The sequence below is a fragment of the Microtus ochrogaster genome, chromosome 15, assembly GCF_000317375.1.
Source record: "Microtus ochrogaster isolate Prairie Vole_2 chromosome 15, MicOch1.0, whole genome shotgun sequence".
Classification (NCBI taxonomy): domain Eukaryota; kingdom Metazoa; phylum Chordata; class Mammalia; order Rodentia; family Cricetidae; genus Microtus; species Microtus ochrogaster.
The window spans coordinates 19,118,913-19,138,129 of NC_022017.1; the positions used below are offsets into that span (position 1 = coordinate 19,118,913).

At 40.0% G+C, this 19,217-nt stretch overlaps 1 protein-coding gene across 3 annotated transcripts in view; it reads right to left on the reverse strand.

Moving 5' to 3' along the window:
• Cntn1 (contactin 1) overlaps positions 1 to 19,217 on the reverse strand; it is a 283,386-nt gene that overhangs the window by 94,133 nt on the left and 170,036 nt on the right. For all 3 annotated transcript variants that reach the window (XM_005354313.3, XM_005354312.3, XM_005354314.3), the window contains exons 4-11: positions 18,554 to 18,686; positions 14,944 to 15,116; positions 12,537 to 12,632; positions 8,419 to 8,625; positions 5,549 to 5,648; positions 5,215 to 5,396; positions 1,876 to 2,000; positions 1,172 to 1,289 (exon numbers count right to left, since the gene is read on the reverse strand). In XM_005354313.3, the coding sequence (XP_005354370.1) occupies positions 1,172 to 1,289; positions 1,876 to 2,000; positions 5,215 to 5,396; positions 5,549 to 5,648; positions 8,419 to 8,625; positions 12,537 to 12,632; positions 14,944 to 15,116; positions 18,554 to 18,686 (1,134 nt within the window). The remainder of the gene's footprint in view (positions 1 to 1,171; positions 1,290 to 1,875; positions 2,001 to 5,214; positions 5,397 to 5,548; positions 5,649 to 8,418; positions 8,626 to 12,536; positions 12,633 to 14,943; positions 15,117 to 18,553; positions 18,687 to 19,217) is intronic.

A 19,217-nucleotide genomic window follows, 5' to 3' on the forward strand; every position in this document is an offset into this window, starting at 1 on the left:
TTCTGGATTGTAGCTTCTTTTAGACATCAATAATCTACAGGAAGGACTGAGGTAAATGTGATCAGTTGTAGTTCATGGGCATCTCATACATAACTTTTTATTTGATAATTTAATAACATCTCTTCAGCTCAATGGATAACTGCTGATAGCTTTATCAGCCACTACAAATTTTAGTTTTAATCATATGTTATGTTCCTGCTCACCAAAAAGGCACCTTGAATCCAATTGTTCTGTTTTGAGTCTACAAGGGAACTTAGTGGGAAAAGATGGTGAGAACTCCACGTCCTACAAATGTTATATCAATATACATTTTCACATATGTGCACTGCCTTTCCTCTCAGGATACCTCAAGTGACTAACAAGAGAATTGAAGTCTATTACATTGGTATAATTTTTTTTAGGCTATCACAGGTTGTTGGCATTTGAATGTGAAAACTCCTTTTAGTAAATAATGGTATCCCACTTAAATGTCCATTCGCTGAGCACCAATGGAATGCTCCACTCTTTAAGGAGCGAATCCAGGCCTTCAGGACCTACCTACAGATAGCTAGGAAAAGAGTGGGTCCAGATAACTGGTTAAGAAGCCCATGATACAGCTGAAGTTCAACTTCAAGTCACAGCACAGATGCATAATCATGAAGTCATGACCCAGGGTTTTATAATCCCAGGGACGGTATGCTCTATGTCCTCCAAGCTCCCCCATCTAGTTCACTGCCCAATCCCTTTCACTATTAGCAGGCACAATGTGTTCCAGTCATCTGCATCCCATCTCTTCTGGGGACACTTTTTAGGCGGGTGTGTATGTGACTCTATCATTTAGTCTAGTGATTCTTAAACTTCAACTGCCTGTCAAAGTCATCTGAGCATCTAATTAAAATGTCTGCTGGGCAGGTTGGCAGTGGGAGCTGGAGTATTCACACGTAACAAGCTCTGAGAGTTGTTACTGCAGCTGCTGCTCTGGGAAGGTTGCTTTTTACAGCAAATATTTAGTCTGTTTCATTGTTCCTTTAGCCTGAATTTTGATAACTGGGAATTTATAGCTTGTGTAACCAACTTGTGCTGTGCATCTAAATAAAAGAAAAGTGAAACAGAATGTGAGCTATGGATACCCTTCTACCGATTTATATGTTTGTTTGAGAAACATTTATCAAAAATTGGAAAGGATACTGACCCAGGATCTTGAGCTCGGCATTCGCATAAATGGATCCATACGCATTTTCTGCTATGCACTGGTACATCCCAGCATTGTCAAAGGTCACATCATACAGTCTTAGTTCCCCTTTGTGATACTGAAGAGTAAAAGAAATTACACGGCTTTGAAGAACACGGTTGTAAACTCTCCCATTCAGCTAGGTTAGCACTTAACCTCTGTTGAGCTCATCTACCCCCATATTCTCCTAAGAAGCACAGACGGGGTTTCTATGGCATGGAGAAGACCAACCCACTTACCATGCCCAGTGGCTCTTGTTTTATTCATCTTACAGAGCTGAGAGTCCACCTTTTCCCCTTTGGACCAGCTGTGAGATTATAGTGGGAAGGTAGAGAAGGGCCCCACCGCTGTCACTTGTCCCAAGGCTATCATAGGACTTAGCACGTCTCTCTTACCTCTGTTTCTGTGGGATTCAGGGAAACAGTGGCAAAGAGGGGACAATACGAGTGGACATGGTTCAATAGGAAGGGGGGATGTGGAATAAAGGAAAAATAAGGGAAAGAAAAGAGAGAGGTAAAGATACCATTACAGAAAACTGTTGAAACTGAAAGAAGACACTTTTGTTTTTCAAGGAAGATTTCTGTCTCAGGGACCAAGCACACAAGTGACCATTGTGTGGCCACCTGAACTGATTCAGGAGCAGCAAGGCTCTTCAGTGTGCTTACCGCATATCCGTTTTTCAGCCATCTGATGGTAGGGATGGGCTTCCCTGTGGCCACGCAAGGCCAGTAGAGGTCACTGCCTATGTCCACCTCAGTGTCGTTGATATGCTCTACCCACTCAGGAAATGCTGTAATGAAGGAACATCATCAATGCCTCAATGCCCATCACAATCTCAAGGGTCTAAGTTTTGCAGTTTGTTCACTTTATTCTGGCATGTTTACCAGATATCATGTGTGTGCCTACACAGGTCACTATTCTAAAAAAAAGACATATATTATCATAGAATAATATAACTATCATTTAGTTAGTAACTATGCTTCTAGATTTATTTATGTTTGTTTATATGCATTGTGTGCCTGCCTGTATGATTTCATGTGCACCATATGCATGCAGGTGCTACCAAAGCCCAGAGGGCACTGGGTCCCCTGGAGCTGAAGCTATAGGCAGTTGCAGCTACCAGATATGGGGGGCTGAGAACTGAATTCCAGTCCTATGAGTGAGAAAGAAGTACTTTTAACTTCTGGAGCATCTTTCCAGCCCAGTTAATTCTTTTTATTATTTACAAATTCAAAAGTTAATTGAAGATAAATATTAAATTAATTGATTTGTCCCTTAATAACTTGAATCTTTTGGATATGACAAAATTACAATTGAGATTTTAAAAGAGCTATGTTTAAATACTCTATCATGTAAAGGCTATCATATATATATATATATATTATCACTTGATTGAGTGAAATGGACTTCAGTCTCAGTTTTTACTTTCATATACTTGGCCGATAAAAAAAATGCTAAAAATATCCTCAAAAAAAAAAGAATCTTTCTACATGAAAAATCACTCTTGTCAAGCATTTCAATTATCTAAGCAGCCCAAAGACATAAGTATATAGTACAAACTAAGACAAGAAATAGATAGATAGATAGATAGATAGATAGATAGATAGATAGATAGATAGAACTCTTAATGGAGTAGACCATTTCCTTTTTATTAAAAATTAAAAATTAAACCTTGTGTTATATTTATTTTCTCTGGAAAATACCATACACATATTGTTAGTAATATATATATACATATATATATACACATATTGCTAGTAATATATATTACTAGCAATATATATAGTGCACATATACATGTTCATATACGTACTTATATATATATATGTATATGAAATCAGAAAATATTTTCTGAGCTCCCAGATTATTAACACTGAACCAATACATAGATAAACAAATGTCTCTTTATGCATACTATGCAGTATACAATCTGATTTAACTTCCTATTTTCACTAACCATTTGTAACATATAGGGAGAACTTTCAGAGGTTCAATGCTAGTGAATTTGCTAGTTGAATACACGTTTTATTTTGCGTAGAATCTCTTCAATACTTTAATGGCATCTTTGCTACCTTGGTCCCCCAAGGTGACATATTGACATCACTAAACATAACACAAGTAATAAGAATAAATAATTGAATCACCTCAGTTAATTTTGTATGTGGTTTTATTATATAGACTTTAAAGATAGTTTGCTTCAACATACAAACAAAAATTAAGGTATCTTCCCAGTAAAGGATAAATGAACTTATTGTAAACAACCTCATACAAATGCGTGTTCTGTCACAATGATCCTTTCAGTGCCTTAGATATTTGACTGTTTAGAATCTTACTCTGCTGCAAACCTGGAGAAAAGTTTTTTAAATGCATTGAAAAACCTTAATCTATAATTCACAGATCCAGTCCAAAAGTGGTAATATTATTCAAGACATTCAGAGAACCTATAGCTGTTTTCCTTAGAAGCCATTTCACATACACTTGACGTGTCGTGTTAATGACATTGGGTATTCAAGTCTGGAGTTTGGGGAAATATCTCCAAGCTGTAGAACCATGCTCAGGGATGGAACAAGAAAAAGGATACAGAGAAGATCAGTTGCTGACTGATCACTAAGTGGAGTGGTATAAACAGGAGGACTCTGAAGGGGAAATGGGAGTGGTACATATAAATGAAGTGTAGGGTACAGGCGCCGAGCACAGACAAGGAGGCACAGAAAGAGGAGATGTGGATCAAGAGTGACCGCTGATGCTGTCATCTGATCAGATGGCACCAAGAAATGATCAGCTTCTGGGTGATCATAGAAGAAAGGCTTTAGTAGAGAAATCCTCATGGAACAAACTGGAGTGAATTATGGCGGAATACAACTGGACATGGAGACAAACCTTTTTAGATTCCAGATGACTCTGTCAAAATTTGTGTTTGAGATAAACTAGCAGAAGATAAACTGAGCATTAACCAGAGTGGACAACAAAACAGCAGGAGACAGAGGAGACAGAGGTGGATTGCTATGAGTTCGAGTTCAGTCTGGTCTAGGTAGGGAGTTACAGGATCTCTGGGGATATAAAGGGAGACCATCACACAGGAAAAACAGAAAATCAGAACGAATTTATTGAAACCTAGTTGCTTATTCCATACTATGGAAAGATGTAATGATGACTTCAGCCTCACTAAGTTCTAACGTTCTGAGCCTGGAGAGATGGCTCGGTGATTAAGGGCACTTGTTGCTCTTGTAGGAGACTGTATCAAATTCTCGGTACGCACATGGCACTAATTACCCTAAGTAACTGTAGTTCCAGGGAATCTCACACCCCTTCTGGCCTCTGCAGGAACCAGGCACATATCATATACATAAATACATGCAGGCAAAACACCCATACACATAAATAAAATTTAGTTAATTTTAAGAAAAAAAATAAATTTCAAGAATTCCAAAAAAAAAAAAAAAATCTGTCTTCCCAGATATGCTTAGTATGGTGGGTGAGGATTAAGTACTTGCACCAAAATAATTTTGTTAAAGTAGAAAGAGATGATTCTTTACACCAGGGGTTCTCTAGCACCTGGGGAGTTTTCAGAAATACATATTCTGAGGCTCATGGTATCCTTCCGAGTCAGGAATTCTAAAGAAGGCCCAACAGCCAGTACTTTAACAAGCCCCTCAGGGAATTTTGAGGCCTATTAAACCTTGCAAACCTCTGACTCAGACTTTAAGCCATAATGCATAGGTTCTTCTAAAAATAAAAATACCGAAGAAAAGAGAATAATAGAGGATTAAATGAGCAACATTTAAAATCACCAACAACTATCAGTCTATTATTATAATCATGATATCAAAAGTATACATTCATATTGGCTGTAACTCAGAGTTGTAGATGTAATTACATAAGGCAAACATCTAACTTATCTGAACAATCATGCTTTCAAATAATTATTCTGTGATAGTTCTTCAAGTAAGGAAGAGTCTTTGAATGAGACATTGACGGCGATCGTGGAAAATTAAAATACGTACCGTGAACATAAATTTTTGCCTGGTGCTTGTCCTTTCCTCTGATGTTCTCAGCCTCGCATTCATAGATGCCTTCATCTTCCAACTGGATATTGAAGATCTTGAGAACAGCCCCCGAGGTGCTTATCTCAGCCGTGCTAGGCATTGGCTCTAGCACCTTCCGCCACCGGATATCAGGAACAGGGCTAGGAAGAGAAGGTATAAAATGTCCAGATCCGCAGGGTTTAAAGAAGACTGCCTGGCACTTACAGCCAGCTCTTGCATCATTTCTTTTCTGAGATGGCACAAAACTTTCTCTGTTTTGATGCATGTCAGTGAAAAGCACAAGCACACTTACTTTCCAAGAGCAAAACACTCTAAAGTCACGTTTTGGCCCATCATGGTATAGATGTCCTTAAACTGCACTACAATATCAGCAGGATATGGCTTTGTTGTTCCTAATATTAAAAAGAAAAGAAAACACAGACACCCACGGTATATTATTCACAATGCATTTTTTTTCCTTTTTAGCATCATGAAATTTTGTAGTTTAGAACTGCACCAATACTAAAAGTTTTTTCTCGATATAGATATTGTTGGTGTCCCAATATATAGATTTGTTTATGCACAATGTGTGCAAGTGGAAATTCCATCACACAATCACCTGTAACTAGTTACACTAAATGAGCTACAGAGTTTCAAGGTCCCATTAAGGGGGCGTCGAATACATACGAAACGCTGTAAGAAGTCCTATAAGGCACTTGAGAAGGTAGAACAAGAAGAGTGAAATGGGAATATGAAAATTGGAAGAGAAAAGAGAAGAAAGGGGGAGAAAGAGGTGCATTAAGCAAGGAGAAAATGGAAGAAGGAATTATCCTCAGAAACCGAGGAAATGGAGCAACAGAAACGAGAGCGAGGCCATGACTATAACATGACCGTTCTTACTCTTAGAGTGGTAAGGTGACATTACAGATACCATGTGCCATCATTGTGCATCACACCACAGGCCCTGAAATATGTGCCGACAAACCAGACTCCAAAAAGCTTAATGTGTTATTATCCACCAAAACATGCGTGTGTACTTTATACCGCATACAAATAAACAAACAGACATACCACAGCAACACAGAAGGCAAAACCAAATAATTAGTCTAAAAGAGGGGTCAGCAAATAAGGGATTCAGAATGTCAGAGCGGATATGGGAATCCTAAGCAAAAGTAAAAACTGAACTGAATCAGTTCATTACAAAGCTCAGAATTAAAGAAAACACAGAGGAAGCCAAAGGACGTTAAAATATACAACCTAAAGAAAAGCTGACTGCATAGCATGGAAGGCCCCAAACCCGAATCAGAAGTTTTGAGATCAGTTTTGTTAATAGTAATCAGTAGTGGGATTTGGTAAGAGTAGTATAGTTCTTACCCTTGGCTCAAAGTGAGACCTTGATGCCCATTTTAAGCCTTTTGGAGTCAGAATCTGCATTGCATTTTTTTTCTCAGAACTTTCCAGTGGCTTACGTACTGATTTAACTAAAAGCCACAGGGTTAGCTGCTCTGAGCATCAAAGGAAGGAAAGAACTGATAAATGCAAATGTCACTTGTTAGGAAACACAAGCAGTTATGTTATGGCCAATCAGGCTGAAGAAGGCTAGGAGGAAGAAGTGGTTTTGCTGGGACAGTAGTGAGCATGTCATGAGCACTCAGCATCCTGGAGCGCTTTGGGGGACAAGTCTAGGATGAAGATATAACTAAAGTCTAAACACAAGAAAAAAATTAGAGACGTGAATTTACATGAACACCTCTGAAAATGTGTAGTTCAGGGAGAATATCTAGAAACAATGGCAGAGGGGTATGGGGAAGAGGGACATCTTGTGATTCATGCTTGCCGGAGGGGGGAGGCAAGCCTTGAGGAAAGGAGAAGGAACTCTTTGAGAGGTGGATAAAAAATGTCATATATCAAAAAGAATGGGCACTGAAAACTGTCCTTTGATTGAATGAATGTGAGTTTCTTAGGCTTTTTCCAGATGGCCTTCACTGACTAGGAAAGAACACAGTGAGGGAGAAGACAGGATCCTGACATGGTAAAGGAAAAGAAACGAGCCATGTGCTGTCGCCCTGAACCAGGTGGGGCGTGAGCCAGGACCACCGAAGGGGTTGACTGTAGAAGGTGTGACATCGGTGCGCCGCTGAGACAGGAAGTAAGAAAATGGGTAGAAGACAGAGGGTAGACACAAACGTGAAACCGAGTGGGAGAGGTGAGCAAGGCCCCTTTCCAGACAGCTCGTTTAGCCTTGTGGCCAGGGCTGTCCAGCCAGAACGTCAGCAGTGTTTGCTGAATATCAAGTGACTGTTTCCTTACAAGAAGTGAAGAGGGAATGCCGGTGGCACTTCCCACGCTCCGGAAGGAGAGGAAGCAAACAGGACCGTTTTGAAGAGGGTACTCTTCACTCCTAAAGTAGCAGAAGAGCTGGGGTGAAGATGGGATAAGGGAAACACACAAGCTGTGATGTGATAAAGCGCACCTCAAGGAGTGCTAAAATATTATGGAAAAAATTTGAAATTAAAAATGGAATTGGAGCCAGGCGGTGGTGGCGCACGCCTTTAATCCCGGCACTCGGGAGGCAGAGGCAGGCGGATCTCTGGGAGTTCGAGGCCAGCCTGGTCTACAAGAGCTAGTTCCAGGACAGGCACCAAAGCTACAAAGAAACCCTGTCTCGAAAAACCAAAAAAAAAAAAAAAAAAAAAAAGATGGAGTTGGAGAAAGACCCCAGCACACAGGCCACAGTAATATACACTAATTTACTTAAAGCACAAATAGCGATGGTTTCTTTTAACTTGTACCATGTAAATAGTTCCCAAAATAATTTTTTCTAATTATCTAATTACTTTTTTAAAAAATTTGACTTAAGTGTTTAGTTTCATTACAAATGCACTAGAGAGTAAAAATGGTCATGAAACAGAAAGCAGATCCCAGTCATCTCTGTGACAATTCTGTAGGGCCCTGAACCAATGAATCAACCTTCCATATACTTCCTAACCTGCAAGTGATGAACATAAACTCACCCATTTTTGGGAAACTTTACTGAGTAAAACCGAACTTCAGAAGCTAAAGACTAAGTCTTCCCTCCAGCATACACTATATGCTGCCCTCCACAGGAAGACAATGAGTCATTATTATAAATGCACTTTAAACAGATAACTGCAAAAACAGCATAACAAATAAAATACTTACGTTCAGGTATTGGAATGAGGGGTATAAACTTGCTGAACACACTTTTTGTAATAGAAGGGCTGGACACAAAGCAGGAGTAGTTGCCTCTATCAGAAGCCTCAACATTTGCAATGTAGAGATTGCCACTGGTCTGAGACACAAACCTTCGCTTGTCCATTGTGATAAATACAGGGAATTCATTCAGGAGCCAGCGGTAGCTAAGGTCATCTAGAAGAAGATATTGCCCACTAAATATTAAGCTTTTCTCTGAAAATAAAGTTTCTGCTTCCTAATTACAAGTCAACTGTCAGTGGCTACAAATCTGTAAATATTAGAAGTTGAGATATTTTCTCATAACTACCATATTCTCAAGAATATAATTGTCATGGTGAACAACTGAATCTATCTTTCTGTATCTATCAATCATCTATAGCTAGTACTTTCGAGAGTCTCAACAATCTTCTTTTCATTTCATTGGGCTAGTGGTTTGGGGTTCTTTAAGAAAGTGGATTGAGCAAGTCATGGGAAGCAAGCCAGTAAGCAACAACTCCCCCTGCCATCCCGGGCCCTGCCATGGCCTCTGTAGTTCCTGTCCTGTCTTCTTTTGCTCGTGAGCAATGAAGAGGAAGAGTAAGTTGAACAAACTGTTTCCTCCCAAACTTGCTTTTTGGTTATGGTCTTTCTTCACAGCAACAGAAACCCTAAGACAACACATAACTAATATTCTGCTAAAGGAACACAGCAATAAAATTATTTGTAATGATATTCTGATATAAACTTAAATCATTTCCTCATTCAGCCCTCATCATAAAAGCTTCTTCTTGCAGTACAGTACTGACACCAAGTCCCACAAGTAGACAATGTACAGATGATGAGAGACTTTGGAGCACTCAGCCTTAATCAAATGCCTTCTGTCAAGACTCTGGGCTCAAAGGGGAAAAGGAGAAAAAAAAAAAGATTATAAGAACCAGAGGTGGCAGATGTCACCAAGGAAACAGTATCTTCTAGACACAGCAGGACTGATACATACATAAGCTCACAGGAATTGTTATGGCATGCATAAGACTTGCATAAGTTTGATCAACAATAAATCCAAGAAGTGAGAAATAGAAGTGGGCCCAAGTCTCAGCCCCCAAAAGAAGCTATTTACAATTGATATCTGATGGGAATGGGAAAATAAGTTTTATTCCAGTGCCTTGTTACTGTTACTTGGTGCATCAACCACACTCCAGGTTAGTCTTCATGCCCAGGAGTAATTGACAAACATAAAATCTATTCTATGTTTCTTTGTTTGAGTGTGTGTATCTGTATGTATTTTGTTTTGTTACTTTTTGTCTTTTCTGGGGGGGGGTTATTGTGTATTAACTTTTTGCTGCTTTTGTTTTCAGGAAGAGAGGCAAACAGAGAGAGGGGAAGGGAGGAAAAATGGAAGGGGGAGGAAGGGAACGAGAATATGAAGTTAAGTAGGTAGGGGGTGGAGAGGATTGGAGAAGCACTAATCTGGGAAGTGGAAAGGACACTATAAAATATATTTGTCTTAGGATTTCTACTGCTGTGAAGAGACACTGTGACCACAGCAACTCTTACAAACTTATAAAGAGTTTAATTGAGGAAATGGATTACAGTTTCAGAGGTTTAACCTATTATCATTATTACCATCATGGCGGGGAGCATGGCAGCATGCTGGTCGACATGGTGCTGGCTACATCTTTATCAGAAGGCAACAGGAAGTAGACTATGACACTTAAGCAAAAGAGACCTCAAAGCCCGCTCCCACAGTGACACACTTTCTTCAACAAGGTCACACCTCCCAAAAGTGCCACTCCCTATGAGCTTATGGGGCCAATTACATTCAAACCATAACAATATTGTATGTGATAAATTTAGAAAACAAAATATCAAGCAAAGGGGGGAAAGGAATTTCCTCCTAATTTTGCTACTGTTATGAATCTGATGTACAACCCCTGAGAAGGTGCAACCCCCAGTTTGAGAACCCTGCTCTAACCACCTTAAAGTGGTAACCACTCATGTCATGTGGTGTTCAACATTGAACTCCTCTGTTCAACATTCTGAGTGCAAATATCACTAAAAGTTAAAGCACAGGGTTCCTATGCATGCATGATAAGGTCCTCCACAGCACAGCTCCCGGAACCTCCATTGCATGTCTTACTGCCTTCCATGATATTCTCTCCACAGCACAGCTCCTGGAACCTCCATTTGCATTTCTTACTGCCTTCTATGCCATCCCTCTGCTGCAGATACTCTGCCTTGCATTGCACCCAGGGTCCTACCTCAGCCTTTGCTCTTGTTGCCTCTCCCTTCTGGAATGTCATCTCAGATGCTTATACCATTGGCTCCTTCACATCTGTATGGTTTTAGTCAAGAATTCCTTCCTGCCAAGGCCCCTTCTAAAATCTAAATTATCCCCTACCCCTTCCTCTTCTTCTCCCTCTCTTTTATCCTGTACCTTTAGGTACTCCTGTCACAGCAGAGGGTCTCTGAGGGCTGGTGGCTTTTATTGTTCTGTTCCACTGGGGTGTCCTCTGAAATGAGCAGTGTCTAGGAGAGGGGGAAGTGCTCACAGGGGTTTCTTAGTCAATGGAGCTCACCCATTGTTGAGTCACTGGGTAGCCATTGCCTTGTTTGTGGGAAATACTATGAAGAGGAGAGGGATTTGCTCATGTTTTCGGCAGTTCCTCAGCAAAAATCTACTCTCTGATGGAATCCTGCTGAAACACTTACATAGGCCCCTCCTATATGAGCTAATTAATTGGTTTTTTTTTTTTTGGAGTACAGAGAAAATTACAAGTATTTTATAAGAAAATATATGTATAATTTTCATATATACATAATGAAATTTCACATAAATGAAAATTTACATGTAATATATGTGCATAATTTTGTATGAAATATAGATGTCTATATGTCTAGGAATACATACAAAGTCAGTGCATTCCACACAAAATTACGTATAGCAGAGTGTTCTGTTTCATTTTCTATGGATATGTTTTAAGTCACATTTAAAATATAAAGAACACAAAACATATTTCTTTTTCAGGGAATATATGAAACAAATGAAAACAAGACTGTGAATATATTTTATAACAACCGTTCTTTTAACCATATCTAATGAAAGAAATATGTATTCAAAATTGAATTTTTAACAGATGATTTTTAATTTTGTTCCCTTTCTGAGGTACATAATTATTCTCATAGATCAGTGACTTTAAGGACATTAATAATTTATCATGTCTTTATCCTTTTCTAGTGCTTACTTATAAATCACAGTGTATTGCAAATATGAAGCTGAAAAACTGATGGATCTTACATCATTCCTCAGTGCTCTTCTATTTATGAATATTCAACATAAGTTCTGGAAAATCTTCCGCAATTTCTCTTTTGTGGTAGAAACTTTAATAAGGTACAATCCAACATAGCTACTGTTTATAAACTAAAATGACTAGAAACCGTTAGGTTTAGGACCAAGTGACTAAGGAACCCAAATAGAAAAGCATCTACAACCACTTATAAGTGATGACCACAAAGTGACACTCATGCAGAATGCTGTACTCTGGGTATGGTACAGACAGTGGTCTAAGGAACTCTCCTTGGATGTGTTTACTCTGCTTGAGGCTGATTCACTTAACTTTCTAGAAGGGCTCACAAAGCTCCATCCCTTCCCAACATATAATTATCTTATAGGGAGTTAGTGGCTCCTGGAGGAAAGGCGTTTTCCTTAGTGGTGTAGCTGTTCTCCGTGCTTATGTAAACGATACCTCTCCCGTGTCCTGCTAAGGGATACTAGTTAAACTCACTGCTTCACCAAGCTAGTCTTGGGTGAAATCCTTTCTTAGATGAATGTCCTGTCCATAGTGAGATGTTTCTCCCCCAGGAAAAGTTCACAGCACAAATGCAAAGAATGAATCTCATTAAATTAATGATGGCCCATGATTGTTAGATAAATTAAGTAATTGTTAGCATATTATCATTACCAGAACACTCAGATGTCCTGATTTAATTCCTGAAGTGTCTATAGTTCTAGAAACTCCATTTACTTGGAAAGCAGTACAGAGGGTGGCAGAGAAGCACCATGGCCTTTCCTTCCTGAGGGGGTCTATAGTTCGGGAAACCCCACTTACCTGGAAAGTGGTATGGAGGGTCACAGAGAAGCACCATGCCTTTCCCTTCCTTCACTTTCACCTCCGGACGCTCCTCAGGAGGAAAGGGGTCGAGATCTAGTTTTCAAAGGGAAAAGGAAAATGCTCGCTCTGCTCAGGAGAAAGAGATGTTTGTTAAGTGTGATCTTTCTGTAACTTGCATGTACGATATGGCAGAGCTGAGCTAGCTCTGGACACCCGTACAAAGCAACTTGTTTTCACAGCTGGGATTGGCGCGTGCCATCCAGTTCCGTCATGGACTCAGAGCATCCTGCACAGTTCTGACAGCCATGAAATTTCCGGCTAACCTAAAAATGTTCCTTTGGGGTTAGGGAGGTTCTCAGTGAAGACCAGTGAGAGATACAGCGAGGTCAGTCCAAGACAAAGAGCTGCAGAAACTAACAGGTGTGCATCCCTTCTGGCCAATGCTTGGAGATTCGGTGAAAGGAGCTGAGGAATGAACGCAGGGGACAACGGGAAAGTGATCCTCACCGCCCAGCCCCCAGCCCCCAATCTCTTTTTTCTATGTGCTTAAAACTTACATTTTGTTTGACTTCTTGATCCTTAAGTGCCTAGGTTCTTCCTTTCTTTGACTGAAAATGGTTCTCATTAATTTCTTCCTCTCTTTCTCTTTTGTGCTCCACACCCAAAGCACAACACCTACTTTTAACTCTGCTTAACACATTGCCTGTCTCTGGAAACCTGTGTGCTCTTCCTGACATACTTTCCCAGAGGAAAGCCCAAAGCCACATCTCTGGACTGGAGGTGCTAATGGCACCTGAGTGCCCTTTCCAGCCTGCTCATTTGACATTTATTTAAACTTGGCAAAGCTCCGTTTATCTCTGCTTGTGGAACAGAAACTCACATGCTCAGTCCCACCTTAAAGTTATTTCTCTAGCTTCCATGCTACTGCAGTAAGAGAAGAGTGTTTTTGTCTCTTAACTTGGCTTTCTTTGAAAATTAAATATAAAAAGCTTTAGTGCAGTGCGAGTACTGAATTATTTTTCTAGTTTGATGTGTTTTATCTACAATGCTCATTGCTTTAATATCTTTGTGTCTTGACCTGTCTCACCCTTCCTGGTGATGGATCTGCTTTCTTGAAACATGGTTTTCACCCTATAATGTATTTAGCAAAGATTGAGAACGACATAAAATCACAAACTGGAGTTGTATTACTGTAATAAGCACCCCTTTTAATGTAATGCTGTCTTGTAGTAGGATACACTTGTTCGTTTCCCAGCCGGCCAGACTCCCAAAATAATCACACAGAAACTGCATTAATTAAATTACTGCTTGGCCTATTAGTTAGTTCTAGCTTCTTATTGGTTAGCTCTTACATCTTAAACTAGCCCATCTTTATTAATCTGTGAATAGCCACATAGCTGTAGCCCACAGAAGTTAAACACTGAAGAGCCAGATAATTTCAGGGATGGGGGTGGGGTTAGGAGAGGTACAGAGCACTTTGCATATCTCAGATTTTTTCCTAATAATTCTCACCCCGTGAGGGCCTTCATGCTGGCACCACGTTGTCGATGCTAGATTGCAGAGAACCGTCCAGCACTCCTCACCATCTAGCCCCATTTTCTCTCCCATCATCTTTACAACACTCACAGTGCTGTGCCTCGGCTGAACTTACCACACAAATCACACTACCCTGTACAATGGGCTTCTTCTATGGCACATCTTGCCAGCAGCCTGCTTTCTCGTTTTGTTTTGTTTTCTCTTTGCTGAACACTTAGCATGATAGTCACTCAGAATTACCATACCTTAATTGAAATTTCACAAGCGTGTACCTCATGTCACCACCAACAACCTGCCACCTCTAAATGAGCAGGTCATGTGACTTCTTTAATAAGCCACACGTAGTCACGACGGTTAGAATGATAAGGTAGGAGGGTTCATATTCATAGGGACAAGAGTTTTTAGTTTTACTTATATGTGAGAGTATGTGTGTATATGCATGTGTGTGTTTGTGTAAATATATGTGATATTCTACAGGTGTATGTATATGTGTGTGCGTGTGTGTATGTGTATGTTTGTGTAAATATATGTCATATTTGGCAGGTGTCTGTATGTGGGTGTGTTTGCTTTCTACCCATGGAAGCCAGAACAGGGCATTGAATGCCATGGAGTTGGAGATATAAGCAGTCGTAAACCACTCAACATGGGTGCTAGGAACTGAACTTGGTGCTTCCGGAAGAGTAGTTACTGTACTTAACCTCTGAAAGATCTCTCCAAGAGAAGTACTTTTCATGGAAGATAAAAGCTGAGATAATTACCATCACAGAATTAAACCCCAATTTATATAGACCTTTATCAATAACCAAATCACTTGGAATTCCATTCCTCACCAATAAACCCACTCTTTAAAATGGTGGTGATTACTTACATCCAAAACTCAGGGTCGCCTCCGTGCTTCTGACCATCCCATAGTTATTGGATGCCAAGCAGTAGTATATCCCAGCGTCTTTCTGCTTGTCAGGGTTGTTGATGACAAGGTTTCCGCCTACCATACTGTATCGGTCATTCGTCAGGTCAACATCCCCGTTATTCATTCTCCATCTTGAGAGAAAGACATTAATGTCACTTGAAGGTCACGAGACCTGGAAACTCTGCCGGGCTAACCTCAGACTGAAGTGTTTGCCTATAGCTCCATGGGAAGTGAGATGGCTGTACAGGACTCACTGGTATTTCTTAACAACCTGTAATTCTGAGCATTTGGAAACATGAATGATAATTTAGCTAAGGTACAAAATGTAAGTTCATGTAAGCTCATGACACATCCCCTCATCTTAAATGGGGCATCCTAAAAGAAAAACGTGTTACTGAGATTCATTCCAAAAAAATGATTTCTTGTTGCTTAGATGCTTGTTAACTTCATTGCATATATGGTTTCATACACACACACACACACGCATATATATATATATTGTATAAATTATTAAAAACATGTATGTAGAAGACTTAAAACATAAATTATCATTATCTGGCTAAAAAAAAAGCACAGCAATTTTCCAATAAAACTAAAGGAGGTAGGCTGTCTGTTCAGCAACTAACACACATTGACCAGCAGGGGGCGATCACACAGTTTAAAATTACTCCATTGAGTCTTAACTCTAAGCTACAACTAAGCAAAATCAGAAGTTCATCAGCCTGGATTTAGTGTTCGTTTATGCTTTTCAGATTTTCTTTAAGGGAAACATTTGTAGAAGGCATTTCCCTCCACCATATACTCCTATGTATAGTGGCGTCAATGTATAGTGGCTAAGAATACCACCCACTGAAGGGGATGAATAGAAGTCTGTTGTTGTTGTTGTTTTGTCTTTTGAGTGAGTTGCTGAGAAGAACGCATGTAGAAAAGAGCTTTCATTTCATAGTAAGAAACCATTTTACAATCATCCCATGCTGTGCCAGTGTCTGTCTTTTAAAGCAATGACCCAGAAAAACCATCAGACAGAGTCCTCACCCTGAAGTTTAGGGGGCAGTTGTGGCTGCTTTTTTGGTGCCAAAGACATTTCTGATGCAGGTAAGGACAATGGCAAAAGTGCATGATGTCAGGATGTGTTTATGATATTTCTCAGGTATAATTTTTCTGCCAGAGCTAATTTCTAAAGCAAGCACGGAGCACTATGTGTGACTGAGATGCTGGAAGCCAAGCAAGTGCTGTGGAGCAACCATGGCGCATGTTTCTCAGTCAGGCAGCTTCAGTGGCTGGAGTTTCCCCCACTTTATTGGCTGTAACTCGCGTTTATTGCTTTGACTTCCTTTGGCTATGGTTGTTTGGGATATCATATCATTTCCTACCTCACTGTGTTAGGTAAGACCATTGTTGGCTTTCAGAAATGGGTACTGAAATCCCTAGGCATGCCTTTAGTTGCGTATTTATATGGCAGTGCTTGCTGCCTGGGTGTGGTGATGGGGGAACGTGCAACAAGGCTGGTGAGTGGCAAGTGAAGTTCCTTGTTATGCATCTTCCCTCACAGGGTGCCACAGTGCATAAGCAACCACCACTGAGCGTGCTACAAATACAAGACTAGACATGAAGGACAGATTGCATGATTGCCTAAGGCAGTGCAGTTTGCCCTGTAATTTAGTACACTGGAAAAACTTCGGGCATTTCTTTTTACCACCAAACAAGTCTTCCTCCTCTTCTCTTCCCCTTTACCTTTCATTTGGTTGTCAGATGTAGCCACCTCTCTATCAAGATTGAGCATCTACTTGGCTCCTTCTGCTTCCTATATTGATAAATGGACAGTCGAGCTAGCTCAAGCTGGGGATTTTGTTTGGCTAAAACCTGTGGGGTGGAGTCAGTGGCATGTTTGCCAGATTACATGTTTGCCATCCCTACAGCCTTTGTGTGGGGAAGCACAATAGCTCTGTCCATGCTGTGTTCTTAGAAACACTGAGCATAGCTCCTGCTGATTGGTGGCCTCCAAGCCAGTCTGGAGGCTGCTAGTAAAGACAGGATCGTGGGATCTGTATCCCTGAAATAGGCTTGAGATTTCACACTATCTGGAGGTTTCTTAGGAAATCATCATGCCCGTGTTTTGGTCCAGCATCTGTGCTTCACTTACACAGTCAAGCCAATATCTCTAAAGTAGTATTTAGCATCTTTTCTTGTAATTTTTTTCTGTGATAAATCTCCACAACCTGTCAGTAATGTCAGTCCATGCCCAGGACTGTGTAAAGAGGCCATTGCAGTAAGTCTAGCAACCAAATGCTTCTTAGAACAAATGTGTTCTACATAATTTATATTGTGCTCCCATGCAAGAAATTGAAGCAATAAAATTAATTTCAGAAGGATGGTGATTTTATATCTAAATTCATATTTTACTTTAGTAGTAATCTTGTAATTATAGCCAGAGGCAAGAAAAAAATGAACACAATTATAATTAAGTGGTGGGAAGGGGCTATTTTCCTTGGTAATAACTTTTTATAACAATAGAAAGCTGTTTATAGTAGGAAGAACGTCTACTATCAGACACTTAATTATTAATTCATATACTTCAATTAAGTCAGGTGACAACTACCCACTTAAGCCCCATTTCCCCATCACTTGGTTTTCTTTCATAGAAACATTTTTCACAAAAGAAATTCAAATTCATTGGCATTTAGTCAACTTTTAGTCTTTGAATCGGATTAAATTGTTGGTATAGTTTTATAAACTCTCTGTAGCAGAGAAACCCACTTTTACTTATTACCAAGTTTTTGTGATACCACAAAGAAGTAATCCAGTAACAGAGGAAGAGTTGTTCAAGCAATTTTCAGAAGAAAGAAATGTTTAAGACACATTTTCTTGTTGTTCGTGTGTGTGTGTGTGTGTGTGTGTGTGTGTGTGTGTGTTTTGATACAGGGTTTCTCTGTTAAGCCTTGGCTCTTCTGGAACTCACTTTGTAGACCAGGCTGACACACTGTCTCTGCCTCCCAAGTGTTGGGATTAAAGGCATGCATTACCACTGCCTCGCTAAGACATATTTCTGTGCTGTCAGAGATAGATAGAGGTTGGAGATCACTTAAAAAGAATAACACCTGCTAGAATTAACTGTGCAAACTTTTGAATGTAGTTAATATAGAGATATTATCAGTCACTAATAGATTTGGGTTATCCAGGACAGTGAATATAAAATTAATTTATCTTCACACACACACAGAGACACACACAGGCCCACATAGATACACACACACACACACAGACAGACACACAGACATACACACACACACACGGCTTTTATGTAACATTTTGTTTGTTTGAAAGCACAGCTCATTAGATAATATCAAACCAACCTGTATAATCTGTGTATAAATAAATTCTTACATACATTTAAGAAAACTACTATGTATATAAATATCGTATAGTATTTTCAGTAGTGGGTATTCCATATTTGAGTCAATGGACCTTACAGACCTATCCTAGAGATTTCCCTATAGATCTGAGGTCACAGTCTCATGTTCTCTGCAGCCCTAGCCCTCCATCTGAAAAGCGTAGAGGGGTTCATTACTTGTAAACCGGAAATGGGCTGGCTCGTGCCCGGCAGTTGAGTGAAACTTTTCCTTCCAGTGACTCTTCTGGGTAAATGGTATTGATTGGTTGCTCTTCAAAAATAGGTCCAAATCCTTTGTCCTCTTCAGAAACTGAAACAAAGACAAGATGATTTTATAGCATACCACTTTGTAAGTCAAAGAGAATTTGGTTTCACCAAAAGTACTTCTTTTCTACCTGTCTCTCATTGGTTCCCTAAATGTACCATTTGCCAGCTATCTCTCTACAGCTCTCTGTCTCCCTACACACACACACACACACACACACACACACACACACACACACACAGAGAGAGAGAGACGTGCGCGCATGCACACACTCACACATGTGCACACATGCTTACATATACACACATGCATGCAGGCACACACATACACACACACACACACACACACACACACACACACGTTTTAGCCTCCAGGTTCTTGCCTAAGCTTTGAGCTTTTCAGCTTTCTAAAATCATAATCCTAATTTTCTTATCAAAGTTTGTACATTTGGGATGCAGGCCTGGTGTTAATTCCTTCAGGGGCTGCCTCCCATCCTTCCAGGTCTAAATGACCCCTTTTGTGGCCCTATTGTTCCCTGCTTGGTTGCAGGACTTAACAAGCCTGCTTTGACATTTG